This window comes from Struthio camelus, chromosome 3 (assembly GCF_040807025.1).
Source record: "Struthio camelus isolate bStrCam1 chromosome 3, bStrCam1.hap1, whole genome shotgun sequence".
NCBI lineage: Eukaryota > Metazoa > Chordata > Aves > Struthioniformes > Struthionidae > Struthio > Struthio camelus.
The window spans coordinates 84,713,584-84,734,410 of record NC_090944.1 but is presented as its reverse complement, the minus strand read 5'-3'; the positions used below and the strand labels follow the sequence as shown (position 1 = coordinate 84,734,410).

The 20,827-nt window shown below is 41.1% G+C and overlaps 1 protein-coding gene and 1 long non-coding RNA gene across 3 annotated transcripts; one reads left to right on the top strand and one right to left on the bottom strand.

Annotated features, from left to right (window-relative positions):
- The first annotated feature begins 28 nt into the window (after positions 1 to 28).
- On the top strand, positions 29 to 16,606 carry STX11 (syntaxin 11). Of its 2 annotated transcripts, XM_068938831.1 has the most exons (3): positions 29 to 178; positions 9,550 to 9,675; positions 13,565 to 16,606. In XM_068938831.1, the coding sequence occupies exon 3, from the start codon at positions 13,570 to 13,572 to the stop codon at positions 14,434 to 14,436; it is 867 nt and encodes a 288-aa protein (XP_068794932.1). In that variant the 5' UTR covers positions 29 to 178; positions 9,550 to 9,675; positions 13,565 to 13,569; the 3' UTR covers positions 14,437 to 16,606. The 2 variants fall into 2 exon arrangements, with proteins under 2 accessions (XP_068794932.1, XP_068794933.1); XM_068938832.1 differs by lacking the exon at positions 9,550 to 9,675 and having other exon boundaries at positions 39 to 178.
- A 1,663-nt stretch (positions 16,607 to 18,269) lies between these two features.
- On the bottom strand, positions 18,270 to 20,592 carry LOC104152806 (uncharacterized). Its single transcript, XR_696054.2, has 2 exons — positions 19,569 to 20,592; positions 18,270 to 18,997 (listed from the first exon to the last, which is right to left on the bottom strand). It is a non-coding gene; the product is annotated as an uncharacterized lncRNA (long non-coding RNA).
- Between the last annotated feature and the right edge of the window lie 235 nt (positions 20,593 to 20,827).

Genomic DNA, 20,827 nt, shown 5'->3' with positions numbered 1-20,827 from the left:
CTCGCAGCCAATGGGCGGGCGAGGCGAGCGGCGGAGGCGGGGCGCCCCGCGGAGATTAGCGCTGCCCTGACGGCGCGGGCTCTCCGGCGGCACCGGCACCTTTGGGAGCACCGCGGGCCGAGCCGAGCCGAGCCGAGCCGAGCCGAGCCGAGCCGAGCCGTCCCGTCCTGCCTGGGCGGTGAGTACCTGCTGGGCAACAGGGGTTGCGGGGGAGACGGCGCCTTCTTCGGGGGCGGGGAGCGGGTTGCGGCTGAGCTCCTTCACCCGACGGGCGCGCCTCCGTCAGCAGCGGGGAGATGCTGCCGGATCCCAGCACCGGAGCCCTTTTCGCACCCCCGAGCCCCGCTCAACATCGGCCGGCGCCCCTGGCCGGCCCGGCCCGCCCCGTCGGGGCAGAGGGTGACTGAGGGCCGTGCCGGGGCCCGGACGCCGCGGCGGCGGCGGTCAGTCCCATCCCTTTCTGTCGGGGAGGGAGCCGCAGCTCCTGCCGTCACTTGCGCCTAGTCTAGCCAGTAAGCGAGGAGGAAACGTGGTTTTCGGAGCGCTTTGCAATACGGTTTTGCGTAAGAGTAAGCGAAACTGCCCCATTTCAGCACGGTCGCCCGGCCGTCGCGGAGGGGAAGTTGCAGGGGAGCGCGGTTGCTGTCTGAAGCCCCGCAGCTTTAGCTACCGTGTTACAGCTGTAGTCTCTCCTAAGGAGAAAAAGGGATTGCTGTTGGTTTTTCATGGTGTAGCAGGACGAGCAAAAACCAAAGGCGTTTGTAATGCCGAGCCCCTGAGGGTCTCTTCATGCCGGCTGAACGCTTGTCTGAATTTCCAGCTGCCTTGATTGTCTGACTCAAAAGTCAAACTTATTCATAGTTCTCATATGTCATTACGAATAGCTGCAGAGCAGACTTTATAGATAGTTGGTTTTATACGCAAAATATAATAGCTTTTACGCCTTTCTTCTGCATCAGAATGGCCAGATCTGCGAGTGACTGCAGAAGTTAGCATTCTTTGATTGTTTCCTAGTAATTGATACTAATTTTCTTTCCTGCGAAGTACTCGTGTATGCCTGAGATAACTGCATGCAAGCAACTGTGTGGTACCAGGAAAGGAAATGACTAGAATAACAGCATTGGCCTAAAATGGACATTCAAAGTTCTTGTTCCTGTTTTTAGATAGTATTTTTTGAACTATTGTGAAGCTTTTAAAAAGGGATTCAAATGGGAATATGTAGCTCTTTAAGGTGAGAGTACAATTTAAGGGATACTGTTTTCCTAATAATAGTGTTACTTGCTATTTAAATAGTTTTATATGGAAGTGGTATAGACGACTACAATTTTTCTTCATTCAGAAGAACAGACTGAAGTTAGACACCTAAAAAAAGGGAGGCTGAGATGCCCCACACCCCAACGTGTGAACACCATTTTCTCACCTCTGTTTTTTTCACTAACTACATGGAATCACCACTACTCTGAAACTGAAATTGCATGTTAAGTCATATGGCACATACATCTGCTTTTTGGCTGAGACTAAAACTGTAAGTTAACCTCTGTTGTCGTAAGACAGCCTTATCACGAAAACAAGCATTTTCTGAAGATCTCGTGACATGTTACAAGAGGGATAGTGCGATAACATTGACTTCTGGGCACTGCAAATAAACATAATGAGTTGCATATTATATCACATAGCCATGGAGATTTCTGATGTTGTGGGGTTAGGCTCCATATCTAAGGCATTTTAAAATTTTTTGAAATCGTTTTCTGTTTTGCACTATGCTGTTTTTGGAAAGTGAGAGGGAACGTTTTGTGAGACAAAATGCAATGATAATATAACAATAACTAAGACCTGCTCTAAAAGGAGGAATGCTAGTTGCCATTGGTACAAAAATAGTAGGGAGTAGGGTAAAGAGTAGGATACTGGGTAAAATAAATTACCAGAATTCTTCCCTAGCATAGGCACGCACTTACACTATGCTAGACGTGCAATGAGACAGGGACTAAGAGGGAGTTTAGCGTTAAAGCAGAAAATCATGCAAACATAGGGTCACAAAGAGATTTTAAGACATTACTTAATCCATTCTGGTGCATTGTAGCAGTGCATGTAAACCAGACCTGAAAGAGATTTTTTTAGCCTGTCTTCATTCTCTAAGGAAGAGAGTTCCACAATGTTCCCATGGAGAACTGGTCCAATTTTCAGCTCCTCTCCCAGTAAGAAAGTGTTTCCTGCTAAATGTCATATGTGAATCAAATTGATTGCTTCGTGTGTTTCTGATGGGAACAGGGATCCAGGGAAAAAACTGATCATTTCTCTTTTGGTAAACCTCTTTAACATACTGGAGTACTGTGTCTCTCTCCCTGGTTGTCTACATAAAGTCATTTGTAGACAGTTTCTAGTTATTTTGCAATGTTCCTAGTTTGGTGCTGGATGTAGTCTTCCAGTTGAGGCCTTGCCTATGCCAAGCAGTGCAGAATCAGTACTTTCCTTGCTATCGGTTATATAAGGCACATCAGCCCAGATGTGATTTTTTTTTTTTTTTAAGCAGCATGGTATCGTGAACTTATTTTTTAGCTTGCAATCTGCCGTAGCCCCACTGATGCTTTCCTGCTACCAAACTAGGTATTCCCTATTTCCTATCTGTGCAAATAATATCTTCTAAATAGGCCATCCCAGGTTTGTCTCTCTACTGAATTTCCTTTTATTTTTGTAATCGCTTTTCACGCTTGCCAAGATCATCTGAATTCTAATTATTTCTCCTCTCTGTCACCAAATGCTTGTTTATTTCCCTTTCCAGTTCAGTGTGCAGACTGTACAGGTTTATGCTTGGTTTCATCCTCCAAGTTGCTAATAAAAAATATGGATAACCTCCTAGTTTGACAGAAAATCATCATAATATTGGCATATTCAAAAACAGTCATGATAGTTCGAAGATAACTGGTGTGTCAAATATGAAAGTGCTTGACCAGATAGCCCCTCTATTATCTTTTATCTGGTCCATTTGCTTTCTTTGACTCTTTGGTCATCTCTGTAGTGCTGAGATGACAAAACATGATGCAGAAATTGCTAAGGTAGTGTTAATTTAGTCCAACAAACTCATCTCAGCACCAAATGCAGGATTTGCATACACTTTTATGCATTTTTGCAAAGAAGCTATTCCTGGTTACACTTGCGTGTTGGGCTGCTCCCTGAGACTTTGCCTTTGCGTGAGCCATTTCTAGTCAGAAACAGCATTATTGAAGAGTGACTGTGCTGCTCCTGACTAGAGCTGGCTCATGGGAGCCACTTCTTGGGAACAGTATGTGAAACTATTACCATGGTGCATTTTTACATCTATTTTGATAGCTTTTGCTGACTGTGTCAAACATCATGATATCTCATCTAGCCTGCCAAACAAAGTGTTTGGCACTTCTGGTCTAGACCATATTTCTGTAGTTTATCACAGAGGGAATGATATCACATATCTTGACTTTAGTAAGGCTTATCATGTGTGCAGCTTTTGCCTTATCTACTGTGTCAGTCAACCTGTCAGAAAAAAAAGTTGAGTTGGTTTGATGTGAGAGTATTCGTGACAAACGCATATTGACTAAAGCCAAGAAAGCACTGAATGCTTCAGCTTTTTCTGCTGTCTTTCTTTTGTGCCGTATCTGTGTTAGTAACAAATCACTTCTTTTTTGCAAACAAGAATAAAGTCTGCTTGAGCTTTGTATATGCCCAGTTAGGAAAAGAATCTCCAAGTACCACTGGCCAGCATATCTGTAATTACATTTGTACTTTGTCTCAACTTCACTGGTACTTTGAACAGGCCTGTAAACACCAATGGGCTGCTAAGCAGTGTAGGATAATTGTCTAAAGTCTTCCAGTGCCTGGCATGTCCCTGGGGCTGAGGATGTGGGTACGTATGTGTGCTGTGGGGATTATCTCCTGGCTGAAACTGTTTTGGTCCAGTTACAGTTGTGTAGATTTTGCAGTAGAACCCAGAACTAAGCCTCAAGTGTACTGCTCCTCTTGACCAAATACCAATTAAAATAACCCTTTTTAATCTGAAAGGGATTTTTCTGAGTAGAGTACTAGATCTCAGATTGTAACACTATATTATGAGCTGAAGATACATGTATATTTACGAAAATAAACGCTGTTGTGCTAATTTAAGATGTCTGTGGAACATGTGGCTTCTGACTGATGATCATATGCAACCTCATATTTCTATTCAGATGCCAATATAATGTCTTAACCACTTCTACATACCATTGCGTACTAGCAATAGTCGTTACACAAATGCGGTACGTACATAGCTATTCAGTTGCGCCAATGTGCTTCAGGGAAGCCGAGGTGATTAATTGGAGAATGTATATACTCAAAGCGCTGGAGCAGCAGCACCACGTGTGAGTGAGTAGTCTGATTTCCTTGCCTAATGACTCATAATGATACTGAACCGTAGTAATTGCCAATAAATGCATGGATGGCTGTCTCACTGTTTATGCTAGTGTTATGTTTCTGTGTTACTATTTGCAACGCTATAATGTGCCTGATGAGGTTTAGTATACACTCCCCTTGTTTCTATCGAGGCCAATTTTACCTGAAGATTTTAATTTTGCCTATCAATCACAGGAAGAAAGGATATACTGGTAACCTACGTACACTAAATAAGATATCAGAGTACTGAATGGAGAACTATGGTGGGATTTTTTTCTTTCTCTCTGGTAAAATACAATCACAAGCATGTTCATCTCTTCTTTATAATACCATTCGGTTTTTAAAAAGCTGTGCACATTAAAATTGATCAGAATGAGTTTGCAGGTCTCAGCAAACTCTTTGCAGGTTTTCAAAACTTAAAGTTGCTAACTATGTTCTGTGTCTAGTACCCTTTGGAAATTGAAGTGGGTAAATTTGGGATATGCATTAGACTTTCCTGTCCTTAATGTCTGCTTGAATAGAAAAGCATGATCGCTGTTCAAGAGAGTTAGCAATTTCAGGAAGGGATTCAAATAGTATGTGTGAAGATTAACACTTTTTAATGGACCATGCAGAGAAAACAGAGAAAGCTTTCTGGCTTCCTGGTACTGACCCCCACAAACCAAAGAGAAACAAATGTAGTTGCAGTTTTTCATCAGTATGACTTATGAGAGAAATGCAAGAGAAGATACCGAGAATTACTGACTATCCAGGACTGAAAACTCGCAGTGGTCATGTACAGCTTGCCCAAGGAAATCTAGACAACTCAGTAAATAGGAGCAGTCCACCTGTATACAAGAGACCATGCTTTCCAGGGCAATAGCATCTACTTAGTATGTGCTATTGTGTAGTAACAAGAAGCTTAAAACTTCAGGGGTTTTGCCTGTCTCTTAAATGAATATGTGGATAATGAGATGGCTTTCCTTTGTGCATGTAATGTATGCCAGCAGCTTCTCCTAGTTTTGTTACTGGTATCTGGAAAAACTGATAACCAGTCTATGGAAAGTACCAGGATAGGTAACCTTCTGCAGTAAGTCTGGAGATTATGAGATGCATACTAGATTCTGAAATATATAATATGCTATGGTGCAGCAATTGAGAGTTGCTTTGTGTTGAAGAGATCCAACACTGTTAAAGAAAACTTGGACAAGTCAAAAGGAAATCACAAAAGCAGTCAATATTCAAGAAATTATTGCCTTATTACGAGAAGTTAGAGGCAACAAACTATTTGCATGTTATTTTTTTTTGTAGGCCTTTTTAACTAGCCTTCTTTGTAGAAAAGAAACCAATGGATACATAGAGATTCAGACAACTGTATAAACAGTCTCCAAAGAATGGAGCTATCACTAGTTCTCTGAATATATCCGCTTGTAGTAAACAACTTGTTCTAGTACGAAAAGCATGTCGCTGGGATCCTAGCTGAGCTGATGGACTAAAATACATGACTGAGAGTAGTTATGTGTATGGCCTTTAAAAGGCTGCTCTGTAAGAAAAAAACTAAATAGAATCATGCTCTTGAAGAAGAGAAAAGAGAAGTTGACAATTCATTTAAGCTTTTGAAAGAAACTGCCCTGAGACATTTGCAATTGTATATGCTTTCCACTAGTGTGATTGAAAGTATAAAAGAGGTATTCTGCTGTAAACGGGCTTTGACTACAATATGAAGGAGATAATGTCTAATATTCTTCAGATACATTTGTTACTTCTTGCTAGATTTCTGTAGCTTTTTAACTGGTGCTTCAGTGTTAACAGATATCTTTTCACTCCTGAATACATTCTGTATATTTTTAAACATTGTCAAATACAGGAAACTGTAGAGAAAATGATAGCCTCTTTTCTGTGAGGCTAGAAAAAGATTTTGATGTGCTGATCTCTGTCTGTTAATCCAGATGTTAATATTGGAGCAGAATATGCAGTTCTTAAAGCAGCTTCAGAAGGCACGGTGTCCTATTCACTAGATTAGGATTTTTGGGGTTGCCTAAAGCTCTTGTAGATGAGAAGCAAGAAACAGAGAAGCGATTTGAAGGATTCAAGCCTACAGTTCCAGCAGTGACAGACATGATGAAGGGGGTAATTTGTCTGAAAAGATGATGATCATTGCGCTGTAAGAGTCAATTAGAACCTCCTCCTTTGTCAAGAGGAAAACACATTGCAAATAATAGTGAGTTCTCCAAGTCAATATCGTCTGAATTGTTATTGGAAAATAGATACCAGGCAAAATGGTTCAATCTGCAAAATATAGTTATTTCCAAAACAGAAATATGCTAGAAAATAATGAGTGTGTCTGAGACTCCATCTCTTAAATGAAAGCCTTTAGTTATATTTAACACTTCTTTTTTCCTATAAACGATTCAGACTTCTGTGCAGTGTCAGCAGATTATTTGATTATTTGTCTTGTAATGGAATGTACTAGGCTCAGCCAACCTATCTCAGTTAATGTCCATCAGTACTGCGTGGTCCATAAACAGTACGGAAAACTACTGGAATGTGATGATACACAGTTGACTATGAGGTAATTCTGCCTATGAGCAGGTTATTTCCTAATTGTTCAGTGTCACATCTGTCATGTGTCATGCAACCAATAGCACCTGTCACTCCAGAGAGAGGATATTAGCCCAGGTGATCCGTGTGGGTTCATAGTGGAACAAGTATTGCTTTTTACCTTTGGAGGGAGAGGGGAACTGCAGGTGAAAGAAATGAGTTATAAATGACTGGTTTTGAATTATCTGTTGCTCCTCAAATAGACTATTTCAATGGAAGTAAATTTCATTTTGTAAGTCTTATTCAAGAATGAGAAGATTACAGCCTAGACTTAATCCACAAATTGATATTAACTAGCAACTGCCTTAAATGAAGGCTGTAAGAAGAAACATACACTGGCTACCTTCCCTGCTGCCTGTGTTACAAATCTGGACGCTGTGCTGAAAATCCTGGGTTATTTCACCCTGTTCCCAAACTCAGTGATGTGGACATACAGATGTTAATGCTGAAACAAATGTAGCTGTGCAACTAGCTTGTTTCTATAGAAATAATTCTACTCAGACAGCAGGATGCAAAACATCAGTGCAGTGGAAATAAATGCAATAATGTGCATAACATGTCCTTACTGCTAAATTCTGTTACTGCAAATGGCTTGTTACGTCAGGCATCTTATATTACAGGAGTTCAGGACTCCTCTTGGTATGTGGAAAGGGTTGCTTGGCTATTGGAAAGGGTTTTTATGTGTATGTAAAGTTTTTGACTTTCAAAATGGAGCTCCTTTTCTGTGTGAAGTCAGATGTTACATAGAGTTGCATGTGGCTGCAGTCTTATTGCAACAAGATTGTCTGCATCCTTCTCATGCGTCGGAGGAAAGCTATTTGTAGTGATGATTAATACCAAGCAGTAGCATGCTAACATGAAGAAATAAATACTGAACATATCCTCAGCTGACTATACCTGGTGGCTGTCTGACTTCAAAGTTGTAATCCTTGCTGTCATAACCTAGCCCATGTTTTCTGTCTCTGTGTGTGTGTGCGTGTGCATGTGTATACACAGTGATGAACTGCATAAGGAACTTGATTTTTTACAAGGACAGATTTATGTTGCTAAAAAACACAAATATGGAAGTACATGTTCCAGTTCAAATATCCACAGTATTTTAGAAGAAAATCAAACTGACACCTTTTCTATCAAAATACACCCTCTCAGAGTTAAGGTATACATACTCTCCAGGCTATTATGCCAGAATACAGAGTAGCTGGTGCTCTGAAATTGCGATGTGGGAGATGCATCTTAAATAACCCTGTGCAAGTAGTTAAATATGTTTAGCTCTTATGTTCCAATCATCTAACTTTTAACCTAAGGCTGAATCACGGAATCATAGAATAACTAGAAGAGACCTCTGGAAATCATTTGGTCCAACAATGCCCCTTCAAAGCACATCCTGTTAGATCAGGTTGCTGAGGGCTGTGTCCACCTGAGTTTTGAATATGTCCAAAGATGCAGATTCCACAGCTTCTCTGGGCCTCTGTTCCAGTGTTTGTAAAAGGTGTTTGTGTTTGTTTCTTTTCCTCGACTATTTAGTCAGAATTTTTCTTATTCTCACTTGGATCCATTGCCTCTCATGCTGTCACTGTGCCTCCATGAAGAGTCTATACCCTCACATTAAGTAGCTGCAGTCAGCAGTAAGGTCTCCCCTGAGCCTTCTGTTTTCCAGGCTGAACAATGCCAGCTCTCAGCCTCTCCCCACATTGCAGGTGCTCCAACCCCCTGACCAGCTCGGTGGCCTTTGCTGGATGCACTCCAGTGTGTCCACGTCTCTCCTGCTCTGGGGAGCCACAGAGTGGACACAGCACTCCAGATGCAGTTTCTCAAGTGTCAGGTAGAAGGGAGGGAATCATTTCTCTCGACCTGCTGCTAATGCAGCCCAGGATGCTGTGGGCCTTCTTCGCCCCAAGGGCGCATTGCTGGCTTATGTTCAACTTGGTGTCCACTAGCAACCCCAGGTCCTTTTCTGCCAGGTTGTTTTCCAATCAGTGGGCCCCAGTTTGTACTGCGGCATGGGGCCCTGTATTAGGAAGGGCATTGCCATTGATTTTAAAGAATGAGTGCTGAGCCTATTCCTAGCAAATAGTGATGTCTTATGTATTCATAAGTTACTGTTTTAATTACAAGTGGCATTTTCAACATATAAATAAATGTAATTACACGTGCCTGACTGACAACAGCATCTAACAAAGGAGATAAACTATTCTAAATACTGAACAGTTAAGCTGAATTTTTTCAGCTGCCTGGTCCCCCCTGCTTTTCCATTGTTGTTTGTTCATTTGTTTTGGTATATAGTACCGATTCTGTCACAGACACTGGGAATGCCCAGAAGTCCTTGTCTTTTTCTGGGAAGATCTAGTTCCCCTTTGCTTGAAACAGGAATTTGAGACGGAAGAAGACTGCTGTACTAGTATTGCATTAGAGTCTGGTTTTTTTTCCTATATGAAAATTTAGCGAAATTTTGCCAAATTCTAAGTTTCTGGATGCTGCAGTTTGCAAATGCCCAAAATAAGTTTAACGTGTTCCTTGAGCAAAAGGTGTTGTCAGAAGATTGAACTCTAAACATGTTCTGTTCCGTCACAGGTCCCGTACTTTGGCCCAATATTGCACATGCCAACCTCGAGAGCAGCTGAACGTGCTCTAGTATGAAGCTGAATAGGTCTCCTCTGCAATTTGTGCTTTGTGGCCTGATACGGTCCTGAAATACAGGTAAAAAGTCATTTCTTTCCTGTTCTCCATTCTATTCAAGCACTGTATGTCGATAAGGAAGAGCATCTTACTTGAAAATGTGAGGATAAGATGGGAAGCAGGCTTGGGGATGCTCTTTAGAAGCAGAAAGGGACAGACTCGGGGAGAATGGAAGAGGCAGCTTATAAAAAGTCACTGATTGTCCAGGGCTCTGAAGTGAGGCTTGAAGAGAAGGCATCTATTTGTTAAGACAAAAGGGTGGTCACTTTACCTGTAGAGCCATTACCCTGACTGATGCAGGTCTTCAAGGCAGAGTTAAAAGATCCTAATCACCTTGAATGTAATTTTTGGTATGTATTTTCAAATAATGTATGCTTTTAGAGCTAAGCATTCAGAAGCTGGGAAATCCCAGGCCGAAGATTGTCTGTGCAACTTTAAATTGATCCCTTTGTGCATATTTAGAATTGGATCGTGTTGGATCACAGAGTTCCTGAGCGATGCTGTTTGCATCATTGGAGCCAAACTTGTCACAAGTTCCTTAGAGTCTTGTGTTCATCTGCTGATGTCCAGCCTCTTTCTTTGGGATCTTACTCAGCAAAGTGCCTGAGGCTTGCAACAATGACTGAAGTCAGAGGGAGCTGACTTCTGAACTTACGAGGTACAAAGAACTATGCTGCAGGTGTCTTAAACTGGCATCATAACTCATCGAGAGAAATGGTTTTATCCTCAGTCATTCTGTCCTGAAATCCCTGTCTGTAAAATGGGCTGTTGGCACTGCCTTTCTCCACAAGATTATTCAGAGTTTATGAAGCATTCCAAAGATATCGGAGAGAGCCCCGAGGAAACGAACAGTAGTAACTTAGTAAATGAGCTATCTGACCATAAACTGAATGGCAAATATTAAATTTTACCTTGTACAGCTTATATTCAGTGCATACAGACCATAGGCAGAGACTTAGTGGAAGTGATAGTACGTAGGCCAGTGCTTAATTACATCATCTTCGTGGGTGTACACAACATCACAGTGCAATCTGAGACTACACTTGACTGCTCCTTACTCGTCTTCTAACACTTGACCTTTTAATCTTCATGCTGCATTAAAAAAATATTATAGGTAATTTTACAAGGATGTTCTAGAATTAGTAGACACATTAACTTACTACAGCACTGGTATTTTCATTCTGTGATTTACCATACTTTTGCTTCTCTATATCTGCTTATCTTTATTTTATCTAACCTCTTAAAATAATTGTGGGTGAGGAAGACAAATTGCAAGGTTACTCTTCTGGGAGTGGGGGAAAGGAAGTGTAGACCTTTTCCTACAAAACTGAGGTTATTGTGCAGGAGTTCTCACTCAGTGTGGTTTTCTATTTAAATGTAAACTTTCCCCGCTCTTGTCGTAGAACTCTTGCTTCAATAATTAACAAACAAAAATGATTTATTACATTTGTACCAAGCTCTCCATATGAGTTTTATACATACTTGAGCATCTCTGCATTAAAATTGTTGGAAGTTTTAGATGCCTATAATCCCTGGAGTTTGGAAGAACAAGATGCAATACAGTACCTCTTAGATCTAAACATTCCTCACACATTTTTCCAGAGCAGTGCACCATCTTTGTCAAGCACATAAAAAAAAAAAAAACATAATTATTGATAAGCCAGTTGTCAGACTGCTCTCCATGGAGGTTTTTTTTAGAGGGTCTGATGAAATTTCTTTTCCTTCAAGTTCTGGGAATGGTAAGCACAGAGGCAACACAGGCCTGTACACAAACTGTTTTGAAATGATTTTGTTCTACATGAATGGCATTTTGCTGCTGTGGATTGTCATTTTAAGGTTTGGTCATAACAAACACTGGCTGTTGTTTCCAAATGTAGATGCAAAACATAAAAAGAATGAACTGCTGAACACAACGCATGGCATTTCCAAGGGAGGATCATAAACTCTAAGGGTCAGGAATGCAGCCAGGTTAGGGGCTGTGCTAGGTTTTCAGAACCACATCTATATTTCAGGTGAAAAGCATCTGAGAAACAATTGGTGATCAGAAGAGATAGAAATAATCCTGTGATTGCTAGATGCCTCTTTGCTTGTTGCTTTTCTTCCATGCTTTCTAGAACATGTCCCATTAAGTATTCCAGACATGAAATGCAGATGTTCTTGCAGCAGTGTCTCTAAGTCAACTTGGCTGTGCAGCTTTAAAGTCCAGTAAACCTGTCTTTAGCACTCACCCCCACATTTTTGTTTACTTTTTAGATGGGGATTTTTGTCTTGGTGTTTTTGCAGCATTAATCAAAAAAATCTTGATTTTTATTAATGCTGAGGGAGGAGATGGAAAATTTTTCGTTTTCTAAAGCTTTCTCTGTATGATTGAGTTGCAGCTATGTGGCTTATGGTTTGGAGTCCAACAGACCTATTTTACAGGTATAGATTCCTACATGAATGTTCCTCTCTCAGGAGAGTAATGAACTTTCTTGGCTTGTGTTGCTTGGAAAAGTGTTGGTTAAAGTTTAAATTCACTTTTTGCACAAGTGTAAATGCGATCATAATCAGGATACTTCCCAGAACCAATATACCTAGCCCGATTAACTATGTCCGCCCAAGATGCTGTGTGTGATGGAATCTTTTTTTCTGGCTCCTCCACAACCTCTTTAATACATCCATCCAACCATCCCATGAAGCAGATCATAAACTTGCATCCTTAATTCACATTGGATCTAGGTATATTATGCTGGGTATGTTCACATGGGATTTTCCTAACCTGGAGATCCTATGAGTTGATGCATTCACAGTGGATGGCATGTTTGTAAAGGCTTGTGAGGTTACTTAAATCCTTGAAAAACAAAAATGAATCTCCCAGATACAGAGATCTAGGGGGTGTCATGCTTGATGTTGCTTCTTAATTTAGTTCTCTTTCTTAATAATTTAAATGATGTCATGGGATGTACGGGTTTGTGATGGGAAATTTTTAGCTTCCTGCTTGCTGTAACAGTTAATACAAGATTCTTGCTGAAGTTTTCAGATTTCACTTTCTACCAAGTTTTTAAGTCTAGAGTTTCAAGTAAACAGCATGCTTGAAGGAGATTTATGTTTCATTACCATGTAACTGGTCTGTACAAATTACTCATTCTGTTGCTGTTGTAGTGAAATCTGTAATCCAGGATGTCTGAGGCAAATGCAGAAAACAGATCTTAATCTATAACAACTGTGGTACTTGATTTCTTCAGTGGGGTGTTTCCATGGTACAAAAATGAAGAAGGGGTTGGTTGGATGGTTTTACTTACAAAAATGCTGTTACTACTGTGTTGTTTTGCTTGATGCCTAGTGCACCGTGATCAATGATAGCATCTGGGGACCCTAAACTTGTTTGTTTGTTTTTCTAAAATACTATCTGGTTGCTTTCTACACCTTTCCACACTTTTCTTTCCAAACTATACTGGTAAATGGTATTTCTGTTCCTGAGAGACTTCTACCCTTCTTCCAGGAAAAGCAAGCGTAGTATGAAAGGACCTGTAATCATTTGTGGTAGTTGACATAAGGAAGGGCTGGCTACGCATAATGATAACTGAATGCTTCCTATCAATTTGCTCACAAGTATTTTTTTTTTTTCTCTAAGTGAAAAACTGGAATTTTTAGGGGTTGTAGATTGTCTTACTACTCTTTTGGATTTGTCTCCAGGATTGCTTGTCTTCTGTCTTGCATTTTTTAAGTTCCTAAGCTTTGTAGTTTCTAGAAGGGTACTCTAGCACCACAGTTTTGCATCAGAGAGTCATCACTATATGAAATACTGTGAACAAATTTAAAATCTGATATTCTCCATTTCTTTCATGTAGGATTAGCTGTGAACTTTCAACTCCTGTAAACCAATGTTTTATTCACTTTTTTCCTCCTTTTCTCATTCCTCTGTTTACAGGCAGGATGAAAGACCGGCTAAACGAGCTGTATGAATTTGCCAGGTTACATAATGAAGAGTTTCCTGACAGTGAGAATGATGAAAATTCACCCCATGACACTCTCCTTTATGAGACTGATTATGCCTTGGCAACTCTTCATAAAGACATACAGAGCATCCGAACAGAAAATAGCCACCTAAAAGAAGATGTCAAGAGGCTCCGAAAACAAAACAGCCGCTTCCTTACTTCCATGCGTCGTCTTAGTAGCATCAAACGAGACACTAATAGTATTGCCAGAGACATCAAGGCCCGTGGAGAAGGCATCCATAGGAAACTCCAAATAATGAGAGATTTCAGTGAAGATGCAGTAACAAAATATGGTGCCACATCTGTCATTGCCAGGGTAGCAAAGAACCATTATGTTGACCTCATGCACACCTTTCAGGAAGCCATGTTTGAGTACAACGCGGCAGAGATGAACCAACGGGAGAACTGCAAGATTCGGATTCAGCGGCAGCTAGAGATTATGGGCAAAGATGTTTCTGGCAACCAGATTGAGGAGATGATCGAGCAAGGCAAGTGGGATGTCTTCTCTGAGAATCTCCTGTCGGATGTTAAGGGGGCTCGCTCAGCCTTGAATGAGATAGAGACGCGTCATAAAGAGCTGGTGAAGTTAGAAAGTCGCATCAAGGAAGTTCACGAGCTCTTTCTGCAGGTGGCTCTGCTAGTGGAGGAACAGGCAGACACCTTCAACATCATTGAGCTAAATATGCAAAATGTTGAAGACTATGTAGGAGAAGCCAAAGAACAAGTTAAAAAAGCTTTAGAATACAGAAGAAAACACCCTCTCAGAACAATCCTCTGCTGCTGCTTATCATGTTGCAGAAGGTGATTATCCTACTGAAGCTATCGTGGACCAACTTGAATGTCTTCAAAATCTTTCCAGCGATTTTTCTTTAATGACAACCCCTAGAACTTTGAGGGGTTGTTGTGTGGTGGTACTGAAGGTACTTCTATTTATGGGCTACTAGAAATGATGGTAAAACTGTTTTGTATTTGTTTTTATTTGAGATGTATTCTGTTGCTGTAACTAGAGGTGCAAGTGTTAGGAAGCTCTCTGTGCAATGATACTTGTTTCAGATGGGCACTAAAGAAGAATGAATGATGGGCTGCTAGCTTGGCCCAGGGAAAATGAGAAATTCCAGAGAAGTAACTTTATTCTTATTTGTCAAAGTGAGATTGCAGGCAGTGCAGACATACTGCCTGTGGTGACACAATACAGCACAGAATCAGAAGTTTTGAATTTTAACTAGTTTGGAGCTTGCTTGATGCAAATGCTGGAGCAGATTTTGCTCTGTTCCTTTGACAAAATATTGAACCTGCTAGCAATTTAGCAGAAGACACAGAACTAGTTACAATTTCAACCTGATTTCCATCTTTCCCTGGCCTTAACGAGAGTAAACCGCACATTAAATTATAAGTACCTTTTGCTCTGTTTGTGTGTAAATGATTGATTTACTCCATTTTAAAGCCCACAGCCTTGCTAGAAGCACTGCAACATTGTCGCATCTCACTGACTCTTTTTTAAATTGAGCCACTGTCTGATACTCTTAATTTCACAACTGCTAAGCCTTTAAGCTTCTAATATATTTTTCTGCCAAGTAACACATCAGCCAGTAGAAGACATGCATGCGGTAGCCTTCTATAGAAGCACCCATAAAAATACAACAGTTTAGAGTCTTTTGTGCTGGCACATACACGCTTGCAGTTTAGTGGAAGGCTTCCCCTGTCAATAGACTTTTTTTTATAAGCATTGATTTAATATTTTTATATATTTTAAATAATGTGAAGGATTAAATTTATTAACATTCAATTTCACTGATGTACAAAAGTTAAGGTTTTTCTCCCATTGCTAGGAAATTTCTGTGTGCGAAAGCAAACAGGCATGTTTCTTCAGTATACCTGAAGAAGGCAACATTTTAACGTCATTTCAATCATTTTTTCAAGCTTAAAAATAATCTTTTTTCCTCCAAGGGGAGTCTGGCCACGGTAGGTTTGGAATGCAAGGAGGAAAAAGAAAATATTTGCAGCTGTAGAAACCACTGAGCATTGTCAGTGAAGCACGTATTCATAAGTTCTTGGGAGTGATTTTAGCTCCCACTTCAGGAGGTTCTCCAACTATTACTAGGTGGCTTCCTGATACACTGTGATCTATTGCTATCCTTTGAATTAATGCAGGTCATTTTTTCAAAAGTAGTGACTTTTATTTTAACTGCTCCTGTTTGTATGTATTGTAATAAATATATTTAAACATTTCAAATATTTTGTATTTGAGAGTTTTCATCAGGAGATGTGCATTGCCATCTTCCTGCACCAGTCACAATTAAACTTCTCTCTTTTGGTCTTTTGCACGCTAATTTTATATGTAAAAAAAACCAAACCCCCACCATTTCTTACTATTTATATTAATGTAACAAAACAGTGAAATAATTTCAACTTCCAAGTTTTCCTATCCTAGTAGGAAATGCTTTTGTGCTAGACAGGCCTTTTCACACAAATAGAAGCTAAATAGATACAGAACACTTCTCAGAAACTGAAAGCCTTTTTAGTTGAAGCACCTGTCTGTGATAACATGGAAGAGTGAGAAATACTGATCTTCTAAACTAGAAGATATTTGGATATTCAATGCTGTCCTAATGACATCAGTATTACACTTGCTTGAGGACTTCTCAAACAACTCAAAATCCATACTTGAAGTGGGAGAAAGGAGGGTATTGAGCTGGCACCATTACTATTGTTGTGGTGCTACTCAGGAAGAGTCATTTTACTCCATAGGTACTGACATGCAAGTCGGTCGAACTGTGCATTTGAAGAGAATATCCTGAACATCAGGGGGTCAGAACGTGGGCCTAAATCAATGCAGCATAAATTATGTATTTTATTTAGTCTGTATATTCTTGGCACTCACCAATGCTTTTGATAAGGATGTGTAAATTTTTTTTTGTTCATGTCTTTTTTGCACATACGTATGTCAACAAATGCAATAAAATATTTAATTACAACACTGCATTTTCAGTTCTTCATTGAAGCAACAATTCTGAAGGGTTTCTTACATTGTGAGTTTCGTTTAAAAGGTGCAGGACTAAACTGTTAAGTTGGTGAAAGGAAGTTAGACAGTTTGTGAGGAAAATGTCCTCCTAATATTTGCTGCCACAGTAAATCAAGTGTATTGCATATTGAGACAGACTTAGCATAATTTTGTCCTGTAAAAAAACATGAAAAAGGTTTCATATATTCTTAAATGATTCTCTACTGCAAGAAAAAAATGCAAATTTACTGTTGTAGTTCTGAGAAATCTTAATTATTTCATTATTAGAGGCGTGAAGCTTATATTCAAATCTTGTGTCCAACCTGGGGCACATGGAGAGAGTGGAAGCATGAGGAGAAAGCTAATTAGAGGCCGTATCTCTTTAGGCTCTTGCTGTGGAGAAGAAACTAGATCTAGGAATCATTGATACACCAGCTTGGAACCCTTTAAAACCATTTTTCTGTCCTGTTGTAGAAACACTTGAAAAATTACTTCTAGAAACTAAAGAAACCATTCTCTTCCTTTTAAGCATGTGTTCATTGCTTAATACTCTGGGGGTTTTTTCTACTGCTGAGTCGTGTAAGAACTCAAGTTTTACCAGGCAATGAACTTGCCTAGTCACAGTTAAACAGACTTTTTAAAAAAACTGATCACATTATAGTCGCAAAGAATAATGCCACACAGGATGAGTGGAAGAAGATGATAAAAGTAGCTCGATAAAACATTTACATACTAATAAAAGAAGTAACAAAATGGTTGGCTTTGTGCTTGCTAAGGAAAGCAGCCTTTTCATTCTTGAAGTCAACACTATTCCTATGGAGATGCACGGAGCATATTGTATGGATTTTTTTTTCCAGTCTACATTGTAACAAATCACGTAGCTGAATTTGAAGAAGGAAGTCATTCAAAAGTGAAAGGCGCTGCTGTAGCTTTTAGGGCTGCTATTATTTTTTTTTTCCTACTTAAAGCAACAGAAGCTTCAGGAAAAAACAAGAATATCAGATCTTTCTGATGATGAGAAAGGAGAACTGGCAACCAGGCACACCCTGCTCCTTGAAACGTAAGAGAGCATTGCATAAATATAAAGAGCAAGAAATCCCTTATTACAAAGCGTAATGGTTAGCGTATAATGCTGAACTGCCTGAGTAAGTGGATAATGTGTATGTGCATGCGTGTCCACTTCACCTTACAGGATTTCAGCATTACTTTTCTTTTGAAACATAGGAATTATTTTAGAGAAATGGTAGTGGAACCCTTGTTACTCTCACATGAGGAACTCAGGCTACGGACACACTTGACTGGGCATCTTGCTGGCAAGTGACTTTGGGAAAACTTCTTGAAGTAAAGGTACAGCTCTTAGTTCATGTCACAGATAACCGTTTAAAATTTTAGAGAAGAAAACCTGAGGTTGAACTGAGTTGCTAAGCCAAACGGTTGCTGATCAAATGTGAGGAAGACAACCTGCATTACAAACATTCTCTTTTGAAAGCACAGCCTGAGTTATATTTCACAATTTTTTGAAAATAAAATAGGTTCTCTTGATTTTTGAACCATAGCAGATATTTGGAAGTGGTTTGACAGAGGAAAGAGCTACACGTGGTTGTGTTTATATCTTTAGGAAAACACTGAACATATGATTAAGACAGGAGACATAGTCATTTAATATATACTGTTTGTGGTGACTACAGTTAATGTATTTCGTATGTAATATGATTTTCACATGAAGCCATTGTATTTGTTTCTTTTGTTCAGCTATGTAAGAAGGCAGTCATAGATATATCTTCCAGCTTTCTATCATATTATGTAGTGTTTTAATAATAGCTGAGTGTGTTAAAGCCAATAACAGCCAGTGGAATCATGAGGGCTTTTTTGACCTTTGGTCAATTCTGTGGCAGGACCAGCATGCTGGGATAGATGCTTATACCCTTATAGATGCTTATACCCTTATAGATGCTTATACCCTTATAGATGCTTGACTAACAATTTGTTCTTAAAAATTCCTTCGGATCAGGATTCCACAGTCTTCTTGGATAATACATTCCATATCTGTGGTTGTTAGGAAGTTTGTCGTCACTCCTATTGAAGCCTCTCTTAAACCAAGTGAACCATGACATGCTGTGCTGTTGTCCTCTTTGTAAAAACTTCCCTTCTCCGACATAGTCCTCAACATTTTATACAGTTAGTTCAATGATGCTATTGCCTTGACAAGAGGTTAGAAATGATCATGGCCTGGGCCAGAAGTCTTTTCAACGCAGCTGCTTTCTGAAGAGCATCTGATCTCGGAAGCAGAAAACTCTTCTGGCAGAGGATGCCTCGCAGCATGGTTTATAGCATAACCGGTCATCAAAACACGGGCCGGCTCACCCTGTAAGAGAAGTAGTTTCCTCTTAGCCAAGAAAGAGCATACAGAAAGTCTTAACAGGAAAAAGTAACAGTTTACTATGTGTCTTGGAAATAAATTTAGCCATGAATATAGAATGAGACAACCTAACTAATGACATTTCTCTCCTGTACGTTTGCTCAAAGGCGTGACCATACTGAACAGAGGGCAGTAATATCCCATTTCCAGCAAATAATATAGGCTAGTAAATTTTAGTCAGTTGTTCTTTCATCAATGAGCTCCAGAGCATGGATAAACTTAAGAAAAAAGAGGGTGTTAGCATCTGTTTTTCATGCAGGTAAAATGTTAACAATCTGCTTTTATTTTATGTGTGAACTATTTCATTTAATAGCATAGCTAACTTACGGCAGGGCTCTGAGCACTAATAGCTCAAGAGGTTAGGCACCTGAGCACGTCTGTATTCCTCAAATTTAAGGCCCAGATCCCTTTGCTAAAGAAAGCTACCTACAACCAGGGTATAAAACAACCAAGCACTTTATGTACTCACATTTCACTTATTCCGATTCCATGCAAAAGGGAGATTGCCTTTACCTACCTGCTGTAAATTGCTGGAAGTCATCGTGGTTCAATATCCTTAGTCTATGTAGTATCCAGCATTTGTCTCTCAGCACGCAGGAGTAGATCCAAACATTATAAGGTTTGGTGGGACGGAGCGTGTCCACTTTCTCATCTGGAAGAAGGACAGCAAAGGAGGCAGGAACAGGAGCCAGCGAGGAGGGAAGGGCAGAGAGGGTTCATTTTTCCATCCCCCTTCTGAAGCTGGGCAGTTCTAACCAGGGATGTCATTAATATGCACTTTCGTAGATTTTGCATCCAGTGGTAATTGGGAAGGAATTTTTCCTCTGCATTATTTTCCTCCTAATGAGGCATAATTAACAGCTTCGGGTTTTGTTGTTTAATTTTTTTCTTCTATTAGCAAGGGAGGATATATTCTAGAAGACAACTGGAGAGGAATAAGCAAAACTTCATTACGTTAACACTGATTTTCCCTAAGGTCATTCGTTAGTTGACAGTTCAACAGGTAGTATTGTTGATTGAAAAAAGAAAGAAAATTAAAAAGGAGAATTGTTTTCCTCTTTGGTGGTCTCACACTCTCTTCATCACTGAGCATTACTGGGGCAATTTCTCAACAGCTTTTTTATTTCATTTGCACCACAGAGCTTCCTTTGCCTTGGCGCAGCCGACAGGCCGCCGGTTCAGTTTTAGAGCACTCCTAAAACGCGCGAAGCACAAACGAAACGTGAACTTGCTCGGATGCGGAGCAACGACGGGCGAGTTTCCTGCTCTTTAACCTTTTCCCCCGTTGATGGCGGTGCCCTTTCGGAGCCAGGGCCGCCAAGGCAGCGCGCTCGGGCGCCCACCAGACCTCAGGACGCCGCTTCAGCCGCGACGCGGCCACGGGCCTCCTCCCGCCCCGCAGCGCCGCCCGCTCTGCACGAAGCGCCTCGGCGTGGCGGTGGGTGTGCCCACGCAGGTGCCCGCCACGCCGCGCGCCCCCACAGCGCGTGTCCGCGTGGGGGGGGAGTCGCCCCCTCCCTCGGGCACCGCCCTCGCCGCTCGGGGGCGGGTCCGCGCCGGCCCCGCGCACCTCCGCCCGCTCCCCCGCCGGGAGAGCCGCCGGCCGCCCCCTGCCCGCGCCGGGGCCAGGCGGGCGGGCGGGCGCGGGGTGCGGGAGCGCGGCGCCGAGGCGGGGCCTGGGCCTGGCTCCCCACCGGCCTCCGCCCGCTTCCCTCTGCCGCCGAGCGAGGTCGCCCGCGCTTGTCGCCCGCGCGCGCTCGGCGCCCCCCCGCGCCG

Excerpts from the sequence above, each read along its gene's own strand:
- STX11 (XM_068938831.1), top strand. The coding sequence starts at position 13,570 with ATGAAAGACCGGCTAAACGAGCTGTATGAATTTGCCAGGTTACATAAT.